The sequence below is a fragment of the Arachis ipaensis genome, chromosome B10, assembly GCF_059453495.1.
Source record: "Arachis ipaensis isolate K30076 ecotype BB chromosome B10, ASM5945349v1, whole genome shotgun sequence".
Classification (NCBI taxonomy): domain Eukaryota; kingdom Viridiplantae; phylum Streptophyta; class Magnoliopsida; order Fabales; family Fabaceae; genus Arachis; species Arachis ipaensis.
Genome location: NC_142435.1, coordinates 33,082,690 through 33,105,688, shown reverse-complemented (window position 1 = coordinate 33,105,688; position 22,999 = coordinate 33,082,690). Strand labels below are relative to the sequence as shown.

The 22,999-nt window shown below is 34.7% G+C and overlaps 1 protein-coding gene across 1 annotated transcript; it reads right to left on the bottom strand.

Annotated features, from left to right (window-relative positions):
- Positions 1-19,466: 19,466 nt before the first annotated feature.
- On the bottom strand, positions 19,467-21,760 carry LOC148579619 (uncharacterized). Its single transcript, XM_088490828.1, has 4 exons — positions 21,389-21,760; positions 20,386-20,977; positions 19,721-20,307; positions 19,467-19,643 (listed from the first exon to the last, which is right to left on the bottom strand). The coding sequence occupies exons 1-4, from the start codon at positions 21,758-21,760 to the stop codon at positions 19,467-19,469; spliced, it is 1,728 nt and encodes a 575-aa protein (XP_088346954.1).
- Positions 21,761-22,999: the final 1,239 nt, after the last annotated feature.

Below are 22,999 nucleotides of genomic sequence, written 5' to 3'. Positions count from 1 at the left end.
GTAAGAAAATTTGTCACTCTTACTTACAATGTTTTATTTAAAAAAAAAAGTAGAAAACCAAATTTACAATATAGTTTGTGATTTTAATGCACTTGAACAACAAAGGTAGATTAACTTCAAAGGATTCAAATTAATTTGGATATCTAAGGTTACTTGAGAGTGTGTGCAAATTTTTCTAGCATCCAAGAAGAAGGAAGATATGTGGTACTTGAATAGCAGATGTTCTAGGCACATGATTAGAAGGTCAACCTTATTTATTAAACTCAACAAATATGATGGAGAATTTGTAACCTTTGGAGATGATGGTAAGGAAAAAGTCATTGCTGTTGAAAAAGTAGGTAATAATCATTCTACTTTAATTGACGATGTCTTTTTGGTTGATGGTTTGAGGCATAATCTTTTGAGCATTAGTTAGTTGTGTGATTTGAGTTACTTGGTAATATTTAAAAGATTAAAATGTTGTGTGGTGAATGAAAAATCTAATAAAGTGCTGTCCTGCTGTCTTCAGTCAAGTAAAAAGTATCAGTTTTGAAATTCTTAATTTTTGGGGTTGTTTCAAGAAAGAGAAGAGATGATCTCTGAAAGCTCAATATCCAAGAAGTTGACTTAAGAAGGAACTCTAGCTGTGACTCAAATCAAGCTATAAAAAAAAATTCTAATCAGAGAGTAAGGAGAGAAAACCCATATAGAGAGCTGTGTGTAAAACCTCACTACTGAGTTTGAAGTCTTGGAAGCATTGCACCTACACTAAAGAGAGCACTCCGCCAAGATGAAGAACAAAGTCATGAGCAATGTTGTAGCAATGTTGTTGGGTTCTATTCATAGTGTTAAAGCTGTTATTCATCATCTCCTTCATGTGTTATAATTTTGTAATTTTAGTTTCAATGTATATCTTTCTATATTTTTTTTTGAGAGGTAAAACGCCAGAAAGAGAGGCATTGAGAAAAAGCCAAAGAGTAAAAAAGGCTGAGAGAAACACTTAAGAGAAAAGTCAAAAGTGATTTTAAATTTTTTTGGTTGTATTTTTCTGTCTTGTGTCTTGTACTTGTGAGGTGCCCCTTGCTAAGTTGGGTAAGCTGTGAGGTGCCCCTTGCTAAGTTGGGTAAGCACTTAGTGTAAAGAGTATAGGTTTCAACATCACCAAGTCAAATTTAGGGAGAAACTTGAGTGCCTAGATAGGATTATTTGAATTCTTGAAAATTGGTGTATGTAATACTGAAATTATAATGAAAATTTCATTAATATTGTGGTGGAGATTAGATGTAAATTACATTGCACAAGGCAACTGAATTAAGATACATGACTGTATCAACTTCTTCCTTTTTGTCTTATTTTGTTTTTTAAAATTTATGAGATAAAGAAAAATTATCTCTTAAATATTTTGCTGCATAGTTTAAACAACGTTCTGATTTTAAAGAGTGAATCAATTAAAATAAAAGAATGTTATAAATTTAACCATTTTTTAAGCCTTCTGTAACCTTTAGAGTGCTATAATTAAGATGTTAGTTTTAGTTAAAATATTAATTATGTTGAGCTTTTAAATCTGGACTTTGACTTGCATTTTATATATATTTTTTTCCAATATTAAATCGTGATATCCGGTTAAATTTAGATTTTTGGGAGTGGATCCTCTCTAGTGAAAAAAAAAATGGATGGTGTCAATTATGATCTTTCATCTTTTAATATTTTTTTTCATATTTAATTTTGGCCCCACTTATAAAATTAATGGTGAGAGATCACACTGCATTTTCTCAAGTGTTAAAAAAACAGGAAAGGATCCATTTCCTAGATTTCCTACTAAGTCGTTGGATTTACTCAGGTTTTATAAAGCTTACTACTAAATAGTTTTATTTGATTTAGCTTATATCATGATAAATCGTGTTTTTTCAGCGTGATTTACCCATTCGTGTTGCCTAGACTGAAATCATGGTGAGCATACAATATTGTATTTCTGTGTGTATTATAAACAAATATAAAACATACCCGAAATCCACGATTTAAATAATAATAATAATAATAATAATGGACAAATTTTACAATATTCCTTTTCGGACATTTGGGTAGAATTGTATTTCAAATATTTTATTAACGTAAATCACTCATGTAATTACTTAATAATAATAATTAAGTAATATAGTTAACTACTAATTTAGTATTTGAAAGATTTAAATGTTAATAAAAAAGTTTCTAAAAGATGTTATCGACAAAATAACTCTTAAATAATTTGAAAATGAGACAAAAATAACTAATAAATATTATATCTTTTGTAAGTGACAAAAAATTTTTGTATTTAACAAACGATTTATCTATTTGAATTGTGTTAGAAACAAGAAACTAAACTGGAGAAAGGATTTGTATATTATTGAATGCATTCAAGTTGTCTGGTATGATACAATATAAAAGAGTATTTATAGGTGTTAAGAGAATCGTAATAATAAAAACGTAATATTTTATAATAAATATTCAGATATACTAAATAATTCTAATGAATGCTAATTGATCTTACAACTTGAGTTTGAAACTTATTTAAAATAACGAAATAAAAAAATGCATAAACTAATAGAACGGGTGCAGACAGAACTGCCGGAAAGAAGCACAGATGGAACTGCCACTGTCTGAAGGAAGCGCAGACAGGACTGCCACTGTTTGAAGGAAGCGCAGATAAAACTGCCAGAAGGAAGCACAGACAGAACTGCCGCTGCCTGAAGGAAGCGCAGACGGAACTGTCACAAAGAAACGCAGATGAAACTGTCAGAAAAGAATGCAGATGGAATTGCCGGAAAAAAGACTGTGAAAAGAAGGTAAATGCCGGAGGATGATGAACTGTCAAAAGGTGACGAAAAATATATAGTTTCTCCATGAGAATAGGTAAGCAACGGATGATAGTGGTGTTTGATTCATTAGACTCGGAAAGACACAGGACAGAGAGGATAGACTAATTGGTGAGGTGAAAAAGTATTAAAGGAGTGACAAAAGGCAAGAAAAAATGGCATAGAGGAAAAGTGTGAAAAAACGATGATTTCACCAAAAGAAAATTAACTTATCCTATTAAAGAGGATACTATGACTCTGATACCATGTTAAAAACAAGAGACTAAACTGAGAAAGATTGTGTATTATTGAGTGTATTCAAGTTGTCTGAAATGATACAATATAAAAAGGTATTTATAGGTATTAAGAGAATCGTAATAATAGACGTAATATTCTATAATAAATATTCAGATATACTAAATAATTCTAATAAATCCTATTTGATCCTAATATATTATGATAAATTAAATTTTTGTGGCGATATTTTAATAAATATTTAAAAAGAGTACAAAAAATTTGAAACAGAATTTGATCTCTAGATTTTTTTTTGTCAAAAAAAAGCTGTCATTCACAATAAAAAATTTTTTTAAAAAGGATTTACTTGATATAAAATTACTAAATTTTGAAGATGAAAATATTTTATTTTTCTAATGATACTTGCAAACAATTGCATAAAAATATAATCTCTAAATTTTTTTAAATATATATTTAATATTTTTTTATCGTATTTTTAAATCTTTCATCTAGAATTTTTTTTATCAGCAATGTAAATTTTTTAATATCATTTTAATAATTTACTCTTAAATAATATTACCTCGTAGAAGGTTAATTAATTAAGTTATCTAAAACTTGGAAAATAATCTAGCAAATAATCTGATTTCAAATATATTAATAAAAGTATCATTAGTTTAGGCTATGCTAACAATAAAATTGTTCACGTTAAGTTAAAAAAAATGCTTCTAATATTTAGGGCAATTTACATAAATAAATTGTTTGTTCCTCATATTTACGAAATTACATTGTTTTAAAAATGAAGATGCAAATATATTGTTTCATATATCTATAGAAACCGCTACTGCCAGTAGCGGTCCGCTATAGCCAGCAGCGGTTTACACGCAAATGGGGAAACACAGAAACCGCTAGAGGCTATCGCGGTTTCTGTTTGTTGATGCTTGGCCATAAATCGCTACTGGCAGTAACGGTTTATGTGTATTGGGACATGTGCGTAAACCGCTAGAGGCAGCAGCGGTTTACGTTGATTAGAAAAAATGTTTGTTTATGCTATATTAAGTTACAAAAAGATTGAGAGAAAGAAAAATGGAGTATATATTTTTTGCAATCATATGATTTATATGGATAAAAAATGAAGTAATTTTTAAAGAAAAAGTGTATGCTTTAGTGAATTTTTTACTAAAAATAAATTATTTTATCATTCATGAGTTTTAGAAGGGATGAAGATAAAAAAAAATTAGTCTTAGTTTATATATTTTAACTCACAGAGTACTAAAATATATAAACTAAGACTAAATTTTTTTTATCTTCATCCCTTCTAAAACTCATAAATGATAAAATAATTTATTTTTAGTAAAAAATTCACTAAAGCATACACTTTTTTTTTTAAAATTACTTTATTTTTTATCCATATAAATCATATGATTGCAAAAAATATATACTCCGTTTTTCTTTCTCTCAATCTTTTTGTAACTTAATATAGCATAAACAAACATTTTTTCTAATCAACGTAAACCGACTGCTGCCTCTAGCGGTTTACGCACATGTCCCAATACACATAAATCGCTACTGCAAGTAGCGATTTATGGCCAAGGATCAACAAACAGAAACCGCAACAGCCTCTAGCGGTTTCTGTGTTCCCCATTCACGTGTAAACCGCTGCTGGCTATAGCGGATTACGTGTTTTGATAAACCGTTACTGGCAGTAGCGGTTTTTATAGATATATGAAACAATGTATTTGCGTCTTCATTTTTGAAACAATGCAATTGCGTAAATTTAAGGGACAAACAATTTATTTATGTAAATTGCTCTAATATTTATTTAATCTTTGCTTCAAATAGATATATGTAATATTTAATTTGTTTGTTTTTTTCTTTTTATGAACTTATTTAATATCATATGAATCTTTTAGAATTTGGATTCTCTAAATTTTAAATTTTATTTTAGAGGGTAAAGTATGATCTATCATCATTTATTTTATAGGTAGGACAAAAAAAATATGAGAGAAAAAACATTCAATAATAAAAGATCTCACTTTATCCTCTAAAGTAAAAATCTAAAATTCACCGAATCTAATCTTTTATTGTTGGAGGATAACACGATTGGATATCAACACTAATTGTTACTGATAGATCACCTTTGGCTTAGTTGCTTTTTGATATGCAAATGAGGCAGAGTTGGTGAGGAAAGCTGTCTGTTAAGTTAGTTAGGAATTCTGTTATTAGTTATTATTACTGTCGTTCTAACACTAGTTAGATTATTGGTTAATTTATCTGATTAGTTAGATGCAAGGTTAATTTAACTGATCTTTGGCTAGTATTAATTGTAAGTAGTAGCAAATTTGACATGGTGTGGTGAGCATTGTGTCCAATTTTTGGATTCCTTCCACTCTAAGATAGAAAAATCGGTGATTCACATGCTTGCAATTGTGTCCAATCTTGACAAATTAACAAGAATATGGTTTATCCAAAGAGAGATTCACCTTTAGCAAGATTGATGAGTTAACTGACCGCAGTACAACACCTCATGGCTCTATGAAAAATCGAGCTTAAGTCTGCTACAAGATACATCAAGTCCTTAATTTCTCCATCCTAGTAAAAATCCAAATAACAAACTGACACTAAATCCTCTCATGATTTTGAATTATCACCTTAGTTTGTTGATAGCTCTTTACCAAAACCTTATAGAACTTGTCACAATATCACACATTTAAAGTATAGGATCGTTGTAATACTTTCGTTTTATATTTGACTACACGCTTTAATTAGCAATGAGGTTTTTCAAAGTGTTCTATAGTGTAACGTGACTTTAGAATTATGAAAAGATTCAAAAGCAAGATTTTACTAGAAAACTTATTTAGAATTGCTAAATTAAAGGAAGAGACATTTTTAACCAAATAGGAAAACATGTACAACGCAACTAATTGTGTGGTTACTTGAATATCATTTATAATCACACACCAATTAACACACTATTGTATAGAGTCTCATCTACATATCTAAATATTTTTGTTAATTAAGTCCAACTAAATTGATCATAACTTAACAAAAATTATTTATGTAAGATATGCGTGAAGCACACACTTCTATTTCGTTGTGTCTCTTCTTTTTCTTCAAATGTTTCCTCCTCTTCGTCAATCTTTTATTGTTGTTGCTGTTGTTGTGTTTTTTTTTCCTCCTCTTCCTCTTCCTTGTAGTGTTATTGCAACATTTCTTATTTCTTTTTTTCTTTCTTTAATTTTTTTATTCTCTTTTTCTTGTTTTTATTCTTTTCAAGAGGGTGAAAATAAGAAAAATTATGAGAAGATGAAACAAGAAGTAAAAGAAGAAGAAAAAGAAGAAGATGATGACGATGATGATGAGAAGGAAGAAGGGGTTTTGATTATGCAGAATTTATAAAAAAAAATAACACCAAAACATTTTAAGCTTGACATAGAAAATTTTGAATTTCGACACCGAAATTTTTTAACAGTGATATTAAAATTTTTTTAACTAATTAGAAGTCATCAAAAACAAAAATAGCACCAAAATTTCTTAAAACAGTATCAAAATTTTTCTACTATGATAGTAAAATTTTTCCGAACATATTGCTTTTTCTACTATTTCTTTTTCTTCAAATTTTATCTTCTTTTTCTTTCTCCCAATATATTCTTCTTTTTTTCATATTTTTTATTGATACAATTTTTTTCGTATCTTGTTATATTTTACTTCAAAAATAGAGGATTTTCCTTAAATAAATTTATTTTAAAATTGAATTATATACTCTTAATTCCTAAACAACAAACTGTCTTGTAATCTAGAGTGAAAATCAATGTAAATTATATGTTTATGTGGTAAAATTTATGGGTCTTATATAACAAATTTTAGTGTTATTTTACTACAAAAAATTTGTTTAAAACTGTCAGATTTATCAGTAAACTCCTAAAAAAAATTTAACAATAATAATATTATCATTGAATATATCATCGGAATGAATATGATGATATAAACGTTGCCAATAATCGTTTACCATCGAATTCAAATTTTTGTAATCCAATGCTAAATTACTTTTAGAATGGTCAATTCATTTTGGGTTTATCATCAAATTTTATCCAACAATAATGTTGGTACTATTTTAATTTTTTGGTACTTTTATTATTGTCGATTTTTTTTTCTACGGAAATTTCAATAGTAATATTATTTAATAAAATATCTTCAAAAATAAATCTATATGTTACTTTCGGATTCATCCCACGCAAAATCCAACTTTAAAATTATTTAATAAAAAATTTAATTTTTAATTTATAGTTTTTTACTAGCATAATTATCGTAACTATAACTCGTTTTTACTAAGATTCACATTATGATAGTTAATATTCAAATTAAAAATTAATAAAAACTAAATATGTTTTTCGTTAAAAAAATATAACGTAGATAACAAACGTTAAAAATAAAATAAAATAATCTCATCAAATAAATAAAGGATAGTAATATTAAATAACACAAAAAAAATGCTAATGTCTACGTATTCTCATAAAAAGAAGGGGGCATTTACTCCCACTAAATTTAAGAGAAAAAAGTAATAATTCTATATAAATCAATATATTTATTCTAATATAATTATATTTTTGTCCCACAAAAATTTACAAAATTTTATTTTAAAATTCATGTTAAAAATAATTTTTTTATTAAAGTTAACGTATAACAATATTTATTTTATTAAATTTGATTTAATATCAAAATTAAAAATAATTAAATAAATTAACTCAATAAAAAATTAATAAATAGTAATAATATAAATTTTTAAATCTAATCAACTAATTAATTAACAAAGTAAATCTCAATTTTCTAAATATAAATAAAATTAGCAGTATTTTTTGTGTTAAAAAATTAATTGAAATAAGAAAAAATAGTATTTTTCTATTAATTAATATTTTTTATTTTAAAATTATATAATATTTTTTAATTTTATCTCTTAAATAATCTTACTTATAATAACCATTTTGGATTAAAAATTATTTTATGTCATAAATATTATAACACATAAATTTTCTAATTGAATATGAGATAATTAATATTTAAAAATTATAATGAATAGTAGAATAATTGTTTAAAAGCATATAAATTAATTTTGATATATTAAAATATGTATATTTTTTTATATAGTTATTTGATTATATTTATCCCTTTAGATAATTATTTATGTGATGAATGTAAAAGATATTTTTTAATTACAATACATAAATAAATAGATGCATAAATTTTTTAATCTAATAGTATATTAAAATTAAATTAAAAATATATAAAAATTAATAATTTAAAAAAAAGAGAAAAAAATAATTATAAATTAAATTTTTATTATTTGATATAAACATATTTTCTTATATCGGTTTATTTTTTATGGTATTTAAATATAATTATAATTTTAAATTATAAATGATAATATATTAATAGGTGCTAACGTGTCAATTAATTCAGTTTTTTATTATTAAATATATATAAAAAATAAAAATAAAATTAGTTAAAATGACAAATTATCTATAATTTAATTAAAATATTTTAAGTTCAAATTTTAGAAATAAAAAAATATTTTTTTATAAATGATGTATAATGAATAGTATTTTAGGAATGAAAATATTCACTAACTCTTTTTACTTTTTATATCTCTTATATTTTTAATATAATTAGCAATGTTCAACAAAATTTATTTTAAGATATATATATATTTTTGTCTCCACTCTTAAAATTTTCTTGGTCCATCACTGGTCGTTGTCCTCCTCATGAAGGTCTTGCTGGTCGTGATGCGCCGGTGCTGTGGGTGCTAATGTTTATGTTGGTGCAAGTGCAGATGACAAGAAGCCCCCCACCAGCAACGGCACTGCCACCTGCGCAATCTGCTCATAGTAGATCGGCATCTGGTACCACATGTGTTGTATCTGCTCCAGCTCCTGCCTGAGTTCCTGCCTAAGAGACTTTGTCACCACATCTCGAGCATCCCTCTCCGCCATGCGTATGATTATCTCATTGTACCTCTCCTCAGCCAAATGCAACTGCTGACCTGATCTTACAGGGCTAGTGGTTGAGGTGGAGAAAGCCCTGAAGAAGGTTGCTGACAAAGAATGACCCCACTCCGAAGACGCGGTTCTTTTGTGGCTCAGATGCAGTTTGGCGCCACATGGCATCAGGATCCACCACGTTTGCGCTTGAGGCATTTCCATCCTCCCCATTCTACTAAGATTGCTGGGTTGTGGCCTCAAAATTCAAGGTGTGTAAATCCTGACACAGTTATTGTCAATATTAAGACAACTATAAATATAATTGTATATTATTAAAATATTTTAGTCGATTACTTACATAAAAGTCTACATACTTCTGAACAATAAATATCTCATTGTTCTCCTTGAGCCTGTGGATTTGCTTGAAGACCTCTGCCATGGTAATAGGATGGTCTAGCGACTTTGTGTACACATATCAGACAAGCAAACTAAAAGAAATGACAATTAATTAAGGAAACAAAGATAAAAGTAGCTTAGCATATTAAAAGAAGTTATACCATTTTGGCCCTTGTCTTCATATATAATCGTTGCCGAACCCCCCTATATATTTCGATGCCCTGGCCAATACCCTGTTGGCCCTATTTCCTAATGACGTCTAAAACCCTTATCCGTCTCCCAGTACAAATACAACACCTTCTTAATGTCGGGTCGATGCCACTACGTTAGCTGGTCCCTCCTTATCTCCATGTCCTCTAACATCTGCTGAAGACGCTTCGCCATGCGGTAGTGGAATATATTTTTTATCATCTAGTGGGGGGTCTCATCTTAAGTGAATTTTTTCTACAGAAAGAAATAATTGAGGATTAATTTGAAGATGTTATATACATAAATAAAACAACAAACAGAACTAAGATGCAAAGTTAATAGTAATATTACTATGCCCACTTGTCAAACCATTTTTCTCTGACCTCAGGGTAAACCTTCTTGTAGCTGGACCAAGGATTATTAAACGACAACTTGATAATTTTTGTACACTCCTGTGTACAAGTATTATTATCCGACACAAATTTATGAATGGATAATTTACACTTAATAAAAATATACATTAAAAAAAAATCAAATACAAATTTTATTTATATACGAATTAGAGAAGTTTTTACCTAGTCATGTCATCAGGCTAAATCATCAACTTAGTGACCTGCTGTACTGTGGAATTTGTCTAGGATCCATGGGACAACTGAAACTAATGTTGCCCTCATTCGGATTCCTCTTCTTCTTCTTGTTCATTGATAAATCACTATTTTATTATTTATCTTATTCTTAATTGAGTGTTTTTATCAATTCTTCACCTACTTATTCATATAATTTGTATGGTTTTATAATTCCTTCTTTATTCTATGATATGTGTGAAAACATGTTTCCTATGCCTTAAAAATATTTATTTTAATTATCCTTTATTACCATTCGATGCCGTGATCTGTGTGTTAAGTAATTTCAGGCTTCATAGGGTAGGAATGGCTTAGAGGACAGAAAGGAAACATGCAAAAATGGAAGGAACGCACAAAATGGAGTTTTGAAGAAAATGGCAGCGACGCGTACGCGTGACTGATGCGTATGCATGACAAGGAAAAACTCCAAATGACGCGCACGTGTGACCCACGCGCATGCGTGACGGACGCCACATGCAGAAAATTGCAGAAGTCGCCCCCAGCGATTTCTGGGCCCTTTTCGGCCCAAATCCAAGCCCAGAAACACAGAATAGAAGGTGGAGAATGGGGGAATCAATAGACACAGTTCATACAAAGCCCAGAAACACAGAATAGAAGCTGGAGAATGGGGGAATCAATAGACATAGTTCATACAACATTCATAATTCACAATTTTAGGTTTTTAGATGTAGTTTTAGAGAGAGAGAGAGGCTCTCTCCTCTCTCTTAGGTTTTAGGATTAGGATTTCTCTTAGTTTATGGTTATTTCTTCAATTTAGGTTCTATGTTTCTTTAATTTATGTTTCTCTTCTACTTTTATTTACTCTAATGCTTTTACTTGGTAATTACTTATTTAGCCAAATTGGCTTATGAACTCTTCATGTTAGATTTGAATATTCTATTTAATGCAATTTGAGGTATTTCAGATTTATGATTGCTTTCTTCTATTTATGATATAAATAATTTAGATTTTTCCACTTTTGGCTCTGGTTGAGTAATTGGTGACACTTGAGTTGTCAAACTCAGCGGTTGATTGAAATTTGGGAATTGCTGATTGATTTAGATCCCTCTAAAGCTAGTCTTTCCATAGGAGTTGACTAGGACTTGAGGAATCAAGTTGATTAGTCCACTTGACTTTTCTTTATTTAGTAAGGGTTAACTAAGTGGGAGCAATAACAATTCTCATCACACCTGATAAGGATAACTAGGATGAGATTTCCAGTTCTCGGACCTTGCCAAGAGTTTTCTTAATTATTAATTTATTTTTCTTGTCATTTAATTTTCTTATTCTTTAATTCAAAAACCCCAAAAATATACCTTTTTCCATAACCAATAATAAATCATACTTCCCTGCAATTCCTTGAGATACGACCCGAGGTTTAAATACTTCGGTTATAAATTTTATTGGGTTTTGTTACTTGTGACAAACAATTTTTTTGTACAAAAGGATTTTCTATTGGTTTAGAAACTATACTCACAACGCGATTATTTTTATAAAATTCTTTACTAACAGAAGTCCGTTCGTCAAAATGGCGCCGTTGCCGGGGAATTGCAATTGTGTGCCTTATTATTGGTTATTATAAATATTTCCTTTTACTTGTTTATTTGATTTTATTTTTGTTTTTAATTTTAATTTTTATTAGCTACTATGAACTTTCACCCCCGTCGCTTTGAGTTTGGTTCTAATATTGTTGAAAAGAATGGAAGCTATAACAGGAACATGCATCAAGGTCAAAACAATCAAAGATGGAAGGAGCCACGAGGATCTGATCAACCCTTTCGGCAACAACACTTTCCAAGATACCATGGACAACAACCTTTCTACAAAGCATGCCAAGACAATAGTTATGGTGGACCTTCTCGTGACAACCAACCTCCACCAGTTTACTATGGTCAAGAACCATTCTGAGGTGCATACCAAGATGATAGATGTGGTGGACCCCTTGTGGTTACCAACAAGCCCCATCATACGCCTATAAACCACCTCCTCAACATAGCTTTGAACCACCATACTCACAAGCCAACCACAACCATTCACCTCCATATGCCCCTAACCCTTATCCACCCCAACTCCAATCCAATTACCCCCAAGAACCACCGCTTCCATATGCACCATATCCATGTCCGTCGAACCAAGAATCACAGGACCGTCTCAAGGATACAGTGAACCAATTTCATGCAACCCTTTATCAATTGGAGCAAGCGATAAACCGATTAGCCCCCAGTACGAGGGAGACACTAGAAGCTCCGGTGGACAACACGGAACATGACTTTGTACTGGAACAAGTGGAGGAAGCTGCAATTATCGAAGAAGAAGAATTGGTTGAAGACTTAGGAGACGCTGAACCTCCATGGGAATTAAGAATTGTGGAGAATTCCGTCAAGGAATTTGCAATCGATGCTAAGGAGGATAGTGCACAACCCCCAAAGCATGTATCTTATGAAGAACTGGACGGCACAGATCAAGAAGCGAGTTTCCTTGGTAATGATGATCATGAATCAAGCTCTCCTAATGATGACCTTGCAGTCACAATTGAACTCTTTGAGCTAGAAGATTCTTCCCCAATAGAATATGAGAATGATGTGAAGGTAGACTTTTCTCAGCCTCCAACTTATGACTTGAGTGATGAGGAAGAAATCGAAGACTCTGATCAAGACAAGGTTGCAATTGAAGAGGTTTGTCAGGAATTGGAAGAATTCACAGAGGAGTACAAGGAAGCGGAGCTTGAAAAACCACTGGAAACACCTCTTCCACAGCCATTACCACCAAATACAAACTTCAAGTTGATAAAATCCTTAGCCTTCATCTTTACTTTTCCACTTGAATATGGCTTGCTTGAAACAGATGGCCAGCTTAGCGCTCTTTGCGGCTTTAAGAGTAAGAGGGAGATGGTTAGTAATAGAAGTTGTTATCCAAGGTTCAATACGGTTCCACTCTCCGATTGGAAATGCAAGGATTGGTATAAGCTCGATTTAATGGGTTTCGGAAGACTTTGGGTATCTAAGTAGAAATTCAGGTTGTGTACCGCCCGGCTGGAAAAATGAAGATCAATACAAAGACAGGTACAAAAGCAAGGTTTGGGATCCTGGGATTCATTCTGACAATCAACACTCGTGGAGCCTGAAAACCTGCTTAGATTTGCTCGAAGGCTTTACGTGCCTAGTTTGGGACCCCGGAGGATATTGGAATTGCAAGCATTGGTGGAAATTTCTGGATGAGTTCAAACACAAGACACCATAACAATGAGCTCATCAAATGTCCAACTTAAGGACTTTAACTAAAAGTGCTAGGTGGGAGACAACCCACCACGGTATGATCGTTCTTTTTTCAAATTAAATTTTATTTCGTTTTGTTTGTTTCTAGTTTCATTTTATTTTATTTTAATCTCTCTAAAATCATTCATAACATCCGCATCAGCATCTGCATCTTCCATACTGCAAAAAAAAAATCACCCCACACGTGCGCATGGGCCACTGGTGCACGAAATTGTGATTACACTTTTCACAACTCCGCACAACTAACCAGCAAGTGCACTGGGTCGTCCAAGTAATACCTTACGTGAGTAAGGGTCGATCCCACGGAGATTGTCGGCTTGAAGCAAGCTATGGTTATTTTGTAAATCTTATTCAGGAGATTAATGATAAGAGTGATTATATTTATGAAAATAAATAACATAAAATAAATGGTACTTGTGATTCAGTAATGAGAGACAGGTTGAGGTTCCAGAGATGCTCTGTCATCTGAATCTCTGCTTTCCTACTGTCTTCTTCTCCGAACACGCACGGCTCTTTCCATGGCAGGCTGTATGATCCTCTCGGATGAAAACAAATCCATATGCGCTGTCACCGCACGACTAATCATCTGTCGGTTCCCACTAGCGTTGGAATAGGACCCTTGTCATTTTGCACACTGTCACTACGCCCAACATTCGCAGGTTTGAAGCTCGTCACAGTCATCCCTTCCCAGATCCTACTCGGAATATCACAGACAAGGTTTAGACTTTCCGAATCCCAAGAATGCTGCCAATTGGTTCTAGCCTATACCATGAAGACTCTGGTCTCACGAATTTGAATGCTCTGTTGTCAGGAGATGCAATCAAACGCGTGAACCAGGAACCCAAGAGATACACACTCAAGCTATTGCAGATAGAACGAAGGTGGTTGTCAGGCACACATTCATAGGTAAGAATGGTGATGAGTGTCACAGATCATCACATTCATCATGTTGAAGTGCGAGTGAATATCTTAGAATAGAAACAAGCGTGATTGAATAGAAAACAGAAGTAATTGCATTAATCCATCGAGACACAGCAGAGCTCCTCACCCCCAACCATGAAGTTTAGAGACTCATGCCGTAGAAAATACAAGTTCTGATGTGAAATGTCATGAGGTACAAAATGAATCTCTAAAAGTGGTTTTTATACTCAACTAGTAACCTAGGTTTACAGAAAATGAGTAAGCTAAGATAGATAGTGCAGAAATCCACTTCTGGGGCCCACTTAGTGTGTGTTTGGGCTGAGTACTGAAGCTTTTACGTGCATAGGCTATTCCTGGCATTGAACTCCAGCTTTTGTGCCAGTTTGGGCGTTTAACTCCAACTTTTATGCCAGTTCTAGCATTTAACGCCAGAAAAGGGTAAGGAGCTGGCGTTTAAACGCCAGTTTGCGCTACCAAATCTCAGGCCAAGTATGGACTATTATATATTGCTGGAAAGCCCAAGATGTCTACTTTCCAACGCACTTGAGAGCGCGCCAATTGAGCCTCTGTAGCTCCAGAAAATCCATTTCGAGTGTAGAAGGGTCAGAATCCAACAGCATCTGTAGTCCTTTCTTAGCCTCTGAATCAGTTTTTTGCTCAGGTCCCTCAATTTCAGTCAGAAAATACCTGAAATCACAAAAAAATACACAAACTCATAGTAAAGTCCAGAAATGTGATTTTTGCAAAAAAAAAAAAAAACTAATAAAAATATAATAAAAAGTAACTAAAACATACTAAAAACTATATAAAAATAATGCCACAAAGGGTATAAATTATCCGCTCATCACAACACCAAACTTAAATTGTTGCTTGTCCCCAAGCAACTAAAAGGAAAATAGGATAAAAATAAGAGAATATGCAACAAATTCCAAAAATATCAATGAAAATTAGTTTTAATTAGATGAGCGGGACTTGTAGCCTTTTTGCTTCTGAACAGTTTTGGCATCTCACTTTATCCTTTGAAGTTCAGAATGATTGGCTTCCATAAGAACTCAGAATTAAGATAGTGTTATTGATTCTTCTAGTTTAGTATGTTGATTCTTGAACACAGCTACTTTATGAGTCTTGGCCGTGACCCTAAGCATTTTGTTTTCCAGTATTACCACCGGATACATAAATGCCACAGACACATAACTCGGTGAACCTTTTCAGATTGTGACTCAGCTTTGCTAGAGTCCCCAATTAGAGGTGCCCAGAGCACTTAAGCACACTCTTTTTTGCTTTGGACCACGACTTTAACCGCTCAGTCTCAAGCTTTTCACTTGACACCTTCACGCCACAAGCACATGGTTAGGGACAGCTTGATTTAGCCACTTAGGTCAGGATTTTATTCCTTTGGGCCCTCATATCCACTGATGCTCAAAGCCTTGGATCCTTTTTCTACCCTTCCCTTTTGGTTTAAAGGGTTACTGGCTTTTTCAGCTTGCTCTTTTTTTTTTTTCGCCATTTTTTTTCGCAAGCTTTGTTCTTCACTGCTTTTTCTTGCTTCAAGAATCAATTTTATGATTTTTTAGATTATCAATAACATTTCTCCTTTTTCATTATTCTTTCAAGAGCCAACAATTTTAGCATTCATAAACAACAAATTAAAAAATATGCACTGTTCAAGCATTCATTCAGAAAACAAAAAGTATTGCCACCACATCAAAATAATTAAACTAAATTCAAGATAGAATTCGAAATTCATGTACTTCTTGTTCTTTTGCAATTAAAAACAGTTTTTTTAGAAAGGTGATGGATTCATGGAATTATTCATAGCTTTAAGACATCGATACTAGACACTAGACACTAATGATCATGCAATAAAGACACAAACATAGATAAAACATAAAGCATAGGAACCGAAAAACAGAAAAATAAGAACAAGGAGATTAAAGAACGGATCCACCTTAGTGATGGTGGCTAGTTCTTCCTCTTGAAGATCTTATGGAGTGCTTGAACTCCTCTATGTCTCTTCCTTGCCTTTGTTGCTCCTCCTCCTAGAGGTTTCTCTGCCCTTAGGTGCCATTAGTGGTTATGGAAAGCGAAAAGCTGAGCTTTTCCACACCAAACTTAAAAGGTTTGCTTGTTCTCGAGCAAAAGTGGATAGAAGGGAGTAGAAGAAGAATGATGCAATTAATTATGAAAACTTATTACTGTATACAAGAAAAGTTAAGAAGAGTTGAAAAGATTTTGAAAAGATATGTAAGTTTTGAAAACGTCTTGGAAGGATTTGAAAAGAATTGAAAAAGAATTAAAAAGAATTGGAAAGATTATTAATTTTTGAAAATAGAAATTGAAAGATGAAAGTTTAAAACATGTTTGATGCAAAAAAAATATGAATTAAAACATGAAAAATTGAAAATAATCGAATGGGAAACAAAATTACCTCCCTTGTGTCATCCTTGCCTTAAACGCCCAGAATGCTACCATTTCTGGCGTTTAATACCCACCAGACACCCCTTTCTGGCGTTAAACGCCAGTCTGTCTGCCAATTCTGGCATTTAACGCCCAGAATGTTGCCAGACTGGGCATTAAACGCCCATTCTGCTATCATTACTGGCGTTTAAACGCCAGTAAGCCTGTCCTCCAGGGTATGCTAATTTTGATACTATTTTTTATTCCGCTTTAATTCTGCAGCTGTTTTTATGACTCGACATGATCATTAACCTAAAGAAAATATAAAATAACAATGGAAAATGAAATGAAGTAGTAATTAACATAGATAAATAAGATTGGGTTGCCTCCCAATAAGCGCTTCTTTACTGTCTTTAGCTGGACTTTTATTGAGCTATTAATTTAGTCTCAGTTTTGAGCACTCTTGCTCAACATTGCCTTCAAGATAATGTTTAACTCTCTGTCCATTAACAATGAACTTTTTGTCAGAGTCAATATCCTGAAGCTCTACATAGCCATATGGTGACACACTTGTAATCACATATGGTCCCTTCCACCGGGATTTTAATTTCCCAGGGAACAATCTGAGCCTAGAGTTAAACAGCAGGACCTTCTGTCCTACCTCAAAGAATCTAGATGACAGCCTTTAATCATGCCATCTTTTTGCTTTCTCTTTATAAATTTTAGCATTTTTGAAAGCATTGAGTCTGAACTCTTCCAGCTCATTCAACTGGAGTAATCTTTTTTTTTTTCCAGCTATCTTAGCATCAAGGTTTAGGAACCTGGTTGCCCAGTAGGCCTTGTGTTCCAGTTCTATTGGCAGATGACAGGCTTTTCCATATACCAACTGGTATAGAGAGGTTCCTATAGGAGTTTTGAATGCTGTTCTGTATGCCCACAGAGCATCATCCAGACTTCTTGCCCAATCCTTTCTACGGGTACTTACAGTCCATTCCAGGATTCGTTTTAGTTCTCTATTTGAGACTTCAGCCTGCCCATTTGTCTGTGGATGATATGTTGTTACCACTTTATGGTTAATTCCTTATCTGACCAGAGCAGAGTGAAGCTGTTTATTGCATAAATGAGTGCCTCCATCACTGATCAGTATCCTAGGGACACCGAACCTGCTGAAGATGTGCTTCTGGAGGAACTTCATCACTGTCTTAGTATCATTAGTGTGTTTTGCAATTTCCTCTACCCATTTAGATACATAGTCTACTGCCACCAGAATATAAGTGTTTGAGTATGATGGCGGGAAAGGTTCCATGAAGTCAATACCCCAAACATCAAACAACTCAATCTCTAAGATCCCTTGCTGAGGCATGGCATAACCGTGAGGTAGTTTACCAGCTCTCTGGCAACTGTCACAGTTATGTACAAACTCTCGGGAGTCTCTATAGAGGGTAGGCCAGTAGAAACCACATTGGAGAACTTTAGTGGTTGTTCGCTCACCTACAAAGTGTCCTCCATATTGGAGTTAAGCCCCACTTTGGTCCCTGAGATTGACGAGTTGCACCGATTTAGTCCTCCAGATCCCAATTGCACCAAATTAGTCCCCCAGATTCGAAAAAATGCACCACGTTAGTCCTTTCCCTATTTTCCGTCACCGGAGGTCTGACGCCGTTAGTGACTTGGCAAATATTGCCACGCTGGACACAGTAACGGTTGTATGACGTGGCCTAAAGTTTGAATTGCTCCAATTTAGTCCTTATCCCCCTTTTAAAACCTAAGTTCACCATGTCACCCCATCATCTTCTTCTTCTACCCGTTTCTCTCTGGTTCTTCGTCTCCTGCTCCCTTCCAAGTTTACCAGCATGATTGCAAGTGGGAGCCAGAGTTCCATGCGGTCCAACAGTAGGAGTTCCAGTCGAAGTAGAGGGTCGGTTGTTCCACAGTGGTGTGGGTGTGGGTGCCGCCCTGTTCTTCGGTGGTCCACAACAGAGGCTAACCCTAACAAGCCATTCTTTGGGTGCCCTAACTACAATGTTAATGGTAAGAGGTGGTGTGGTTTGTTTGTCTGGGCTGACATTGGAGAAGAAGACCTGAGAGGAAGGGTAATGTCTACTGTGGATGGTGACCAAGTTAGGGTGGATTTGGCTTGGAGAATTGGGAAGATAGAAGCTGAAATTAGAACCCAAAAAATGTACATTTTAGGTTTGGCTTTGTTTGTAGTTTTTGTTGTGGGTTTTATGTTGGTAGTTAAAGCTTGAAGATGAGTTTGTGTTTCTGTATTCAGGGTGGAAGTGTATTAGAAGAAAGTAAAATTTTTCTTCTCAGATGTCATATTTGTTTTCTGTCATTCAATGAAATTGCTGAAAGAATTTGCAAAAAAAATGCATGTGAAGTAGCATACTTGAAGCTGGAAGAAATTGTAACAATATCAATATCCATATCAATAAGTTTTAACAAAAGTAACAATAATCCTGCCTTACTAATGACAACTGTTTAGACAAAATATACCTTAGCCAAAGGCCACAGAGTGCCATGATTGTCATAATCTATTCAGATATACTAAAAGTCTACTGTCATAAATTCAGGCCACAAAACAAAAAGCATCATTTACAAAAAGCTGTCAAGTTTCATCCAAAATAGGCAAAAAAAGGATCATCTTCATTTCTTCTTCCTTGGTGGCTTGAAGCCAGGTGTTGGGACAAATTTGAGGAAGTTGGCCAGTCTTGAAGATGTGGCTGAGCTTGCTCCTTGTAGTGGATCCACAGTAATCGAGCCTGATGGTGGTGTGGAGGACCTCCTTCTTGTCTGCAACTTTGATGGCCTCGCAGGTGGATCCTGTTTCAGTAGGACATAAATTCAATTCAACGTGGACAACAATTTTGAGGTTGATATGTGAAACTAAATGCAACTACCTCTTGACTATGTTGGGACTGTTGTGCATCGGAGTAGTTTGGCTGGGAGAGGTCGATCTCAACTGGTGCAGGTGGCTGAGCAGGGGCTTCTGGAGCAGCTTGAGACGGTGCTTCTGGAGGAGGCGGAGCAGGTGCATCTGGAGGAGCTTCAGTAGGTGCTTGTTCAGTGGGCTTTGTCTTAGCAGCAACTACAGCTGCTGCTGCATCAGCAAGAACTTGAGCAACATCAGCAGCTCTCTTTTTTGGACAACCCCTCTTTGTGTGCCCCTTTTGTAGACAGTATTTGCAGGTAAATGGTTTTAGTTGTCTCTTTAGAGTCCCAGTTACCTTAGACTTCTTGCTTCCCTCATTACCCTCATCTGCATCCTTTCTCCTTTTCTTTGTTACTGGTCCAGGCTTCTTCTTTTTCTTTGGAGCTTGTGGTCTATTCTGGTCAGATTTTTCCCAAAGAGATTGTCCAGGCAATGGATTTATGTAATGTGTATAGGTGTCTCTATATGCGTCCATGGTGAGCCACTTATGGCAGAAATCTTCAGGCCTCTTATTCACCCTTGCGAGGGCTGCACACGCATGCACACAGGGCATTCCTGAAGGAATTAACAAAGTAATGTGTCATTAAAGTATTTAACACAGTTCTCTTGGTTAATAAAGAAGTATGTAATTACCTGTTAGCATCCAAAATTGACATGTGCAGAGTCGCTTGCCCAAATCCACTACCATGTTAGTTGGATGACCATGAACTTCAAACTTCTCATAGTTATCATCCCCTGTCCAGATTGGCATCCAACTTTTAGACTCCTTCCTGATCTTGTCCAACCTACTTTGAACCACTGGTGGTAGCTTTCCTACATGCTTGGCTAACTTAACTTTGTTTTTAGCGATTGTTCTCAAAACAAACATTCTGACCTCCTCAAGTAGCGTGATGATTGGCTTGGCCCTTGCTTCCTTCATTCTTGCATTAAAGACCTCGCAAGCGTTATTGCAGATATTATCCAGTTTAGGAGCATGACTAAATGCTGACTTTGTCCAGGACTCCATAGGCCACTTGTTCAGGTAACTCCACGCATCTTCATTAATTTTTTTAATCTTCTTCATATTGTCAGAGAAATCTTGATAAGTTGTTGATCGTGCGCATTCCCAAAGTAAACCCCTTAACTCTAAATCCTTCCACTGCTTGTTAAAATTTCTCCATAAGTGCCACACGCAAAACCTATGGTGGACATGAGGCATGACCTCCTGGACTGCAGACAGCAGGCCCTGCATGTGAAACAGAAACAATTCGTGATACATAATAGTCCCTGAGTTACGCATCGTGATACATAATAGTCCCTGACTTACAAATCGTGATACATAATAGTCCCTGACTTAAAAATCGAGATACATAATAGTCCCTGAGTTATAAGTCGTGATACATAATAGTCCCTAGGAGCATAGTTCACATAAAACTCAAACAGTATACAACAGTAACAACATTCAGTTCACAGCTTTATACAACTAAGTTTACATCATACAATTCAGTTCACAGCATACTATGCACAAGCAGTAAAGGCATTCAGTTCACAGCAATACAATTCAGTTCAAGGTACTTACATTAACTAGCAATAGGCTATACCAATTCTAATACAACAACCTACTAGGAAAGGGCAAACAATAGCCATTTATATTTACCTTTTGCATGTCGCTCATGAAGCACCATTTGTTTTCTTTATAGTCTCCAAGGTCCTCATGGAGTAGCTCCAGAAACCACCTCCAGTTCTCCGTGTTCTCGACATCCACAATTGCCCATGCTATAACATAGATGTGATGATTTGCGTCCTGACCCACAGCGGATAGAATCTGGCCTCCAGTTTGAGTTTTAAGGAACGCACCATCTAAACCAATCAGTCGCCTGCACCCGGCCTTAAAACCATTTTTGCACCCACTAAGACATACATACATCCTCTGAAAGATCACATTTCCATCTGGTTGGGGGATGGTTCCTATTCTAACTGTTGACCCCGGATTACACTTCAATAGAGTTTCTCCATAGTCCCTTACCATTGCATACTGGGCCTTCTCATCCCCATACACCACAGCTCTAGCGTCTGCCAAGGCTCTAGAAATTGAATTCCTATTCAGCACAAGATCACACTTGGACTTGAAGTATACAGCTGCCTCACATTGTCTGAAGTTAGGATATTTCCTAACCTTCTTCACTAACTTGCTAGTCAACCAATTCCTATTTGCAGCTCAGTTGGAGGCCTCTCTAGCACAAGTGTGGTCGTCATTCAAGGTTTTTATCTGCCAACATGTCTCCTCGTGGTCTCGTGATGCATATACCACCCACTTGCAATCCTCAACTTTACAAATAGCCCTGCATCTCACAGCATCGTTCTTAATAAACTGAATCCTCCTACCTTCTTGAATTGTAAACTCTCTCACTGCCTCTCTGAACTCCCACTTTGTATTAAATTTCATCCCCACCTCAAGTTTTAAATCACCGAATCGAATACCATCTCTAAATACTGGGAATACATCATCTGGCTCTTCTTCAGAAAATTCTTCATCCGAAGGAGGAGGAGTCTTCATTTCCTCGGAGTGCCAAGAGTTGGCACCATCAGACTCTGCTCCAGGATCATATGAGTTGTCCAGATTTTCATCTCCGGTCACAGGCACTTCTAAGAAACTCAAGTCCACATCACACTCCTCATCATCCACAACCAATGCGTCATCATCGTTAAGAAACTTCCTCTTAGACTTTGCTAGTCCCTCAGCAGGTGCATGCTTCGAGCCAGGCTCTCTCCTCTTGGTCTCACATTTTTTAACAACATCATCATCAGTTGAGCTATCATCTCTCCCAGGATCATATGAACTGTCCTCTGTGGTGTGTTCATCTTCAGAAGAAGACAACCTCAGCACTTCTTTTTTCTTCTCATGTTGCTTCCTAGTCCTCACTTGTGAAGCAGACCTTGTGCAATAGGCTTTAGCTCTGATTTTGGGCTTTGCCTTTGGGTTGGGCTTAGACACAGATTTTTTGTTGGGCTTGGGCTTGGGCTTAGAGGCATTCTTCGGGTTGGCAGTGGCCTTCTGTGATGAGGTAGTATTGGCTTTCTGATTTGGGTTGACATTTGAATTGGGTTTCAGTTTTGGGGGAACTGGAGGAGTAGTTGTAACAGGCTCTGCAGTAGTAGCTTGGCTAGGATTAGAGTTGGGTGTGGTAGTAGGATTACTGTTTTGGGTTGTTGGGTTACTAGCACCAGGATCTGTTGGTTCTGTGGTCTTGGGTGGTGAGGTATTATG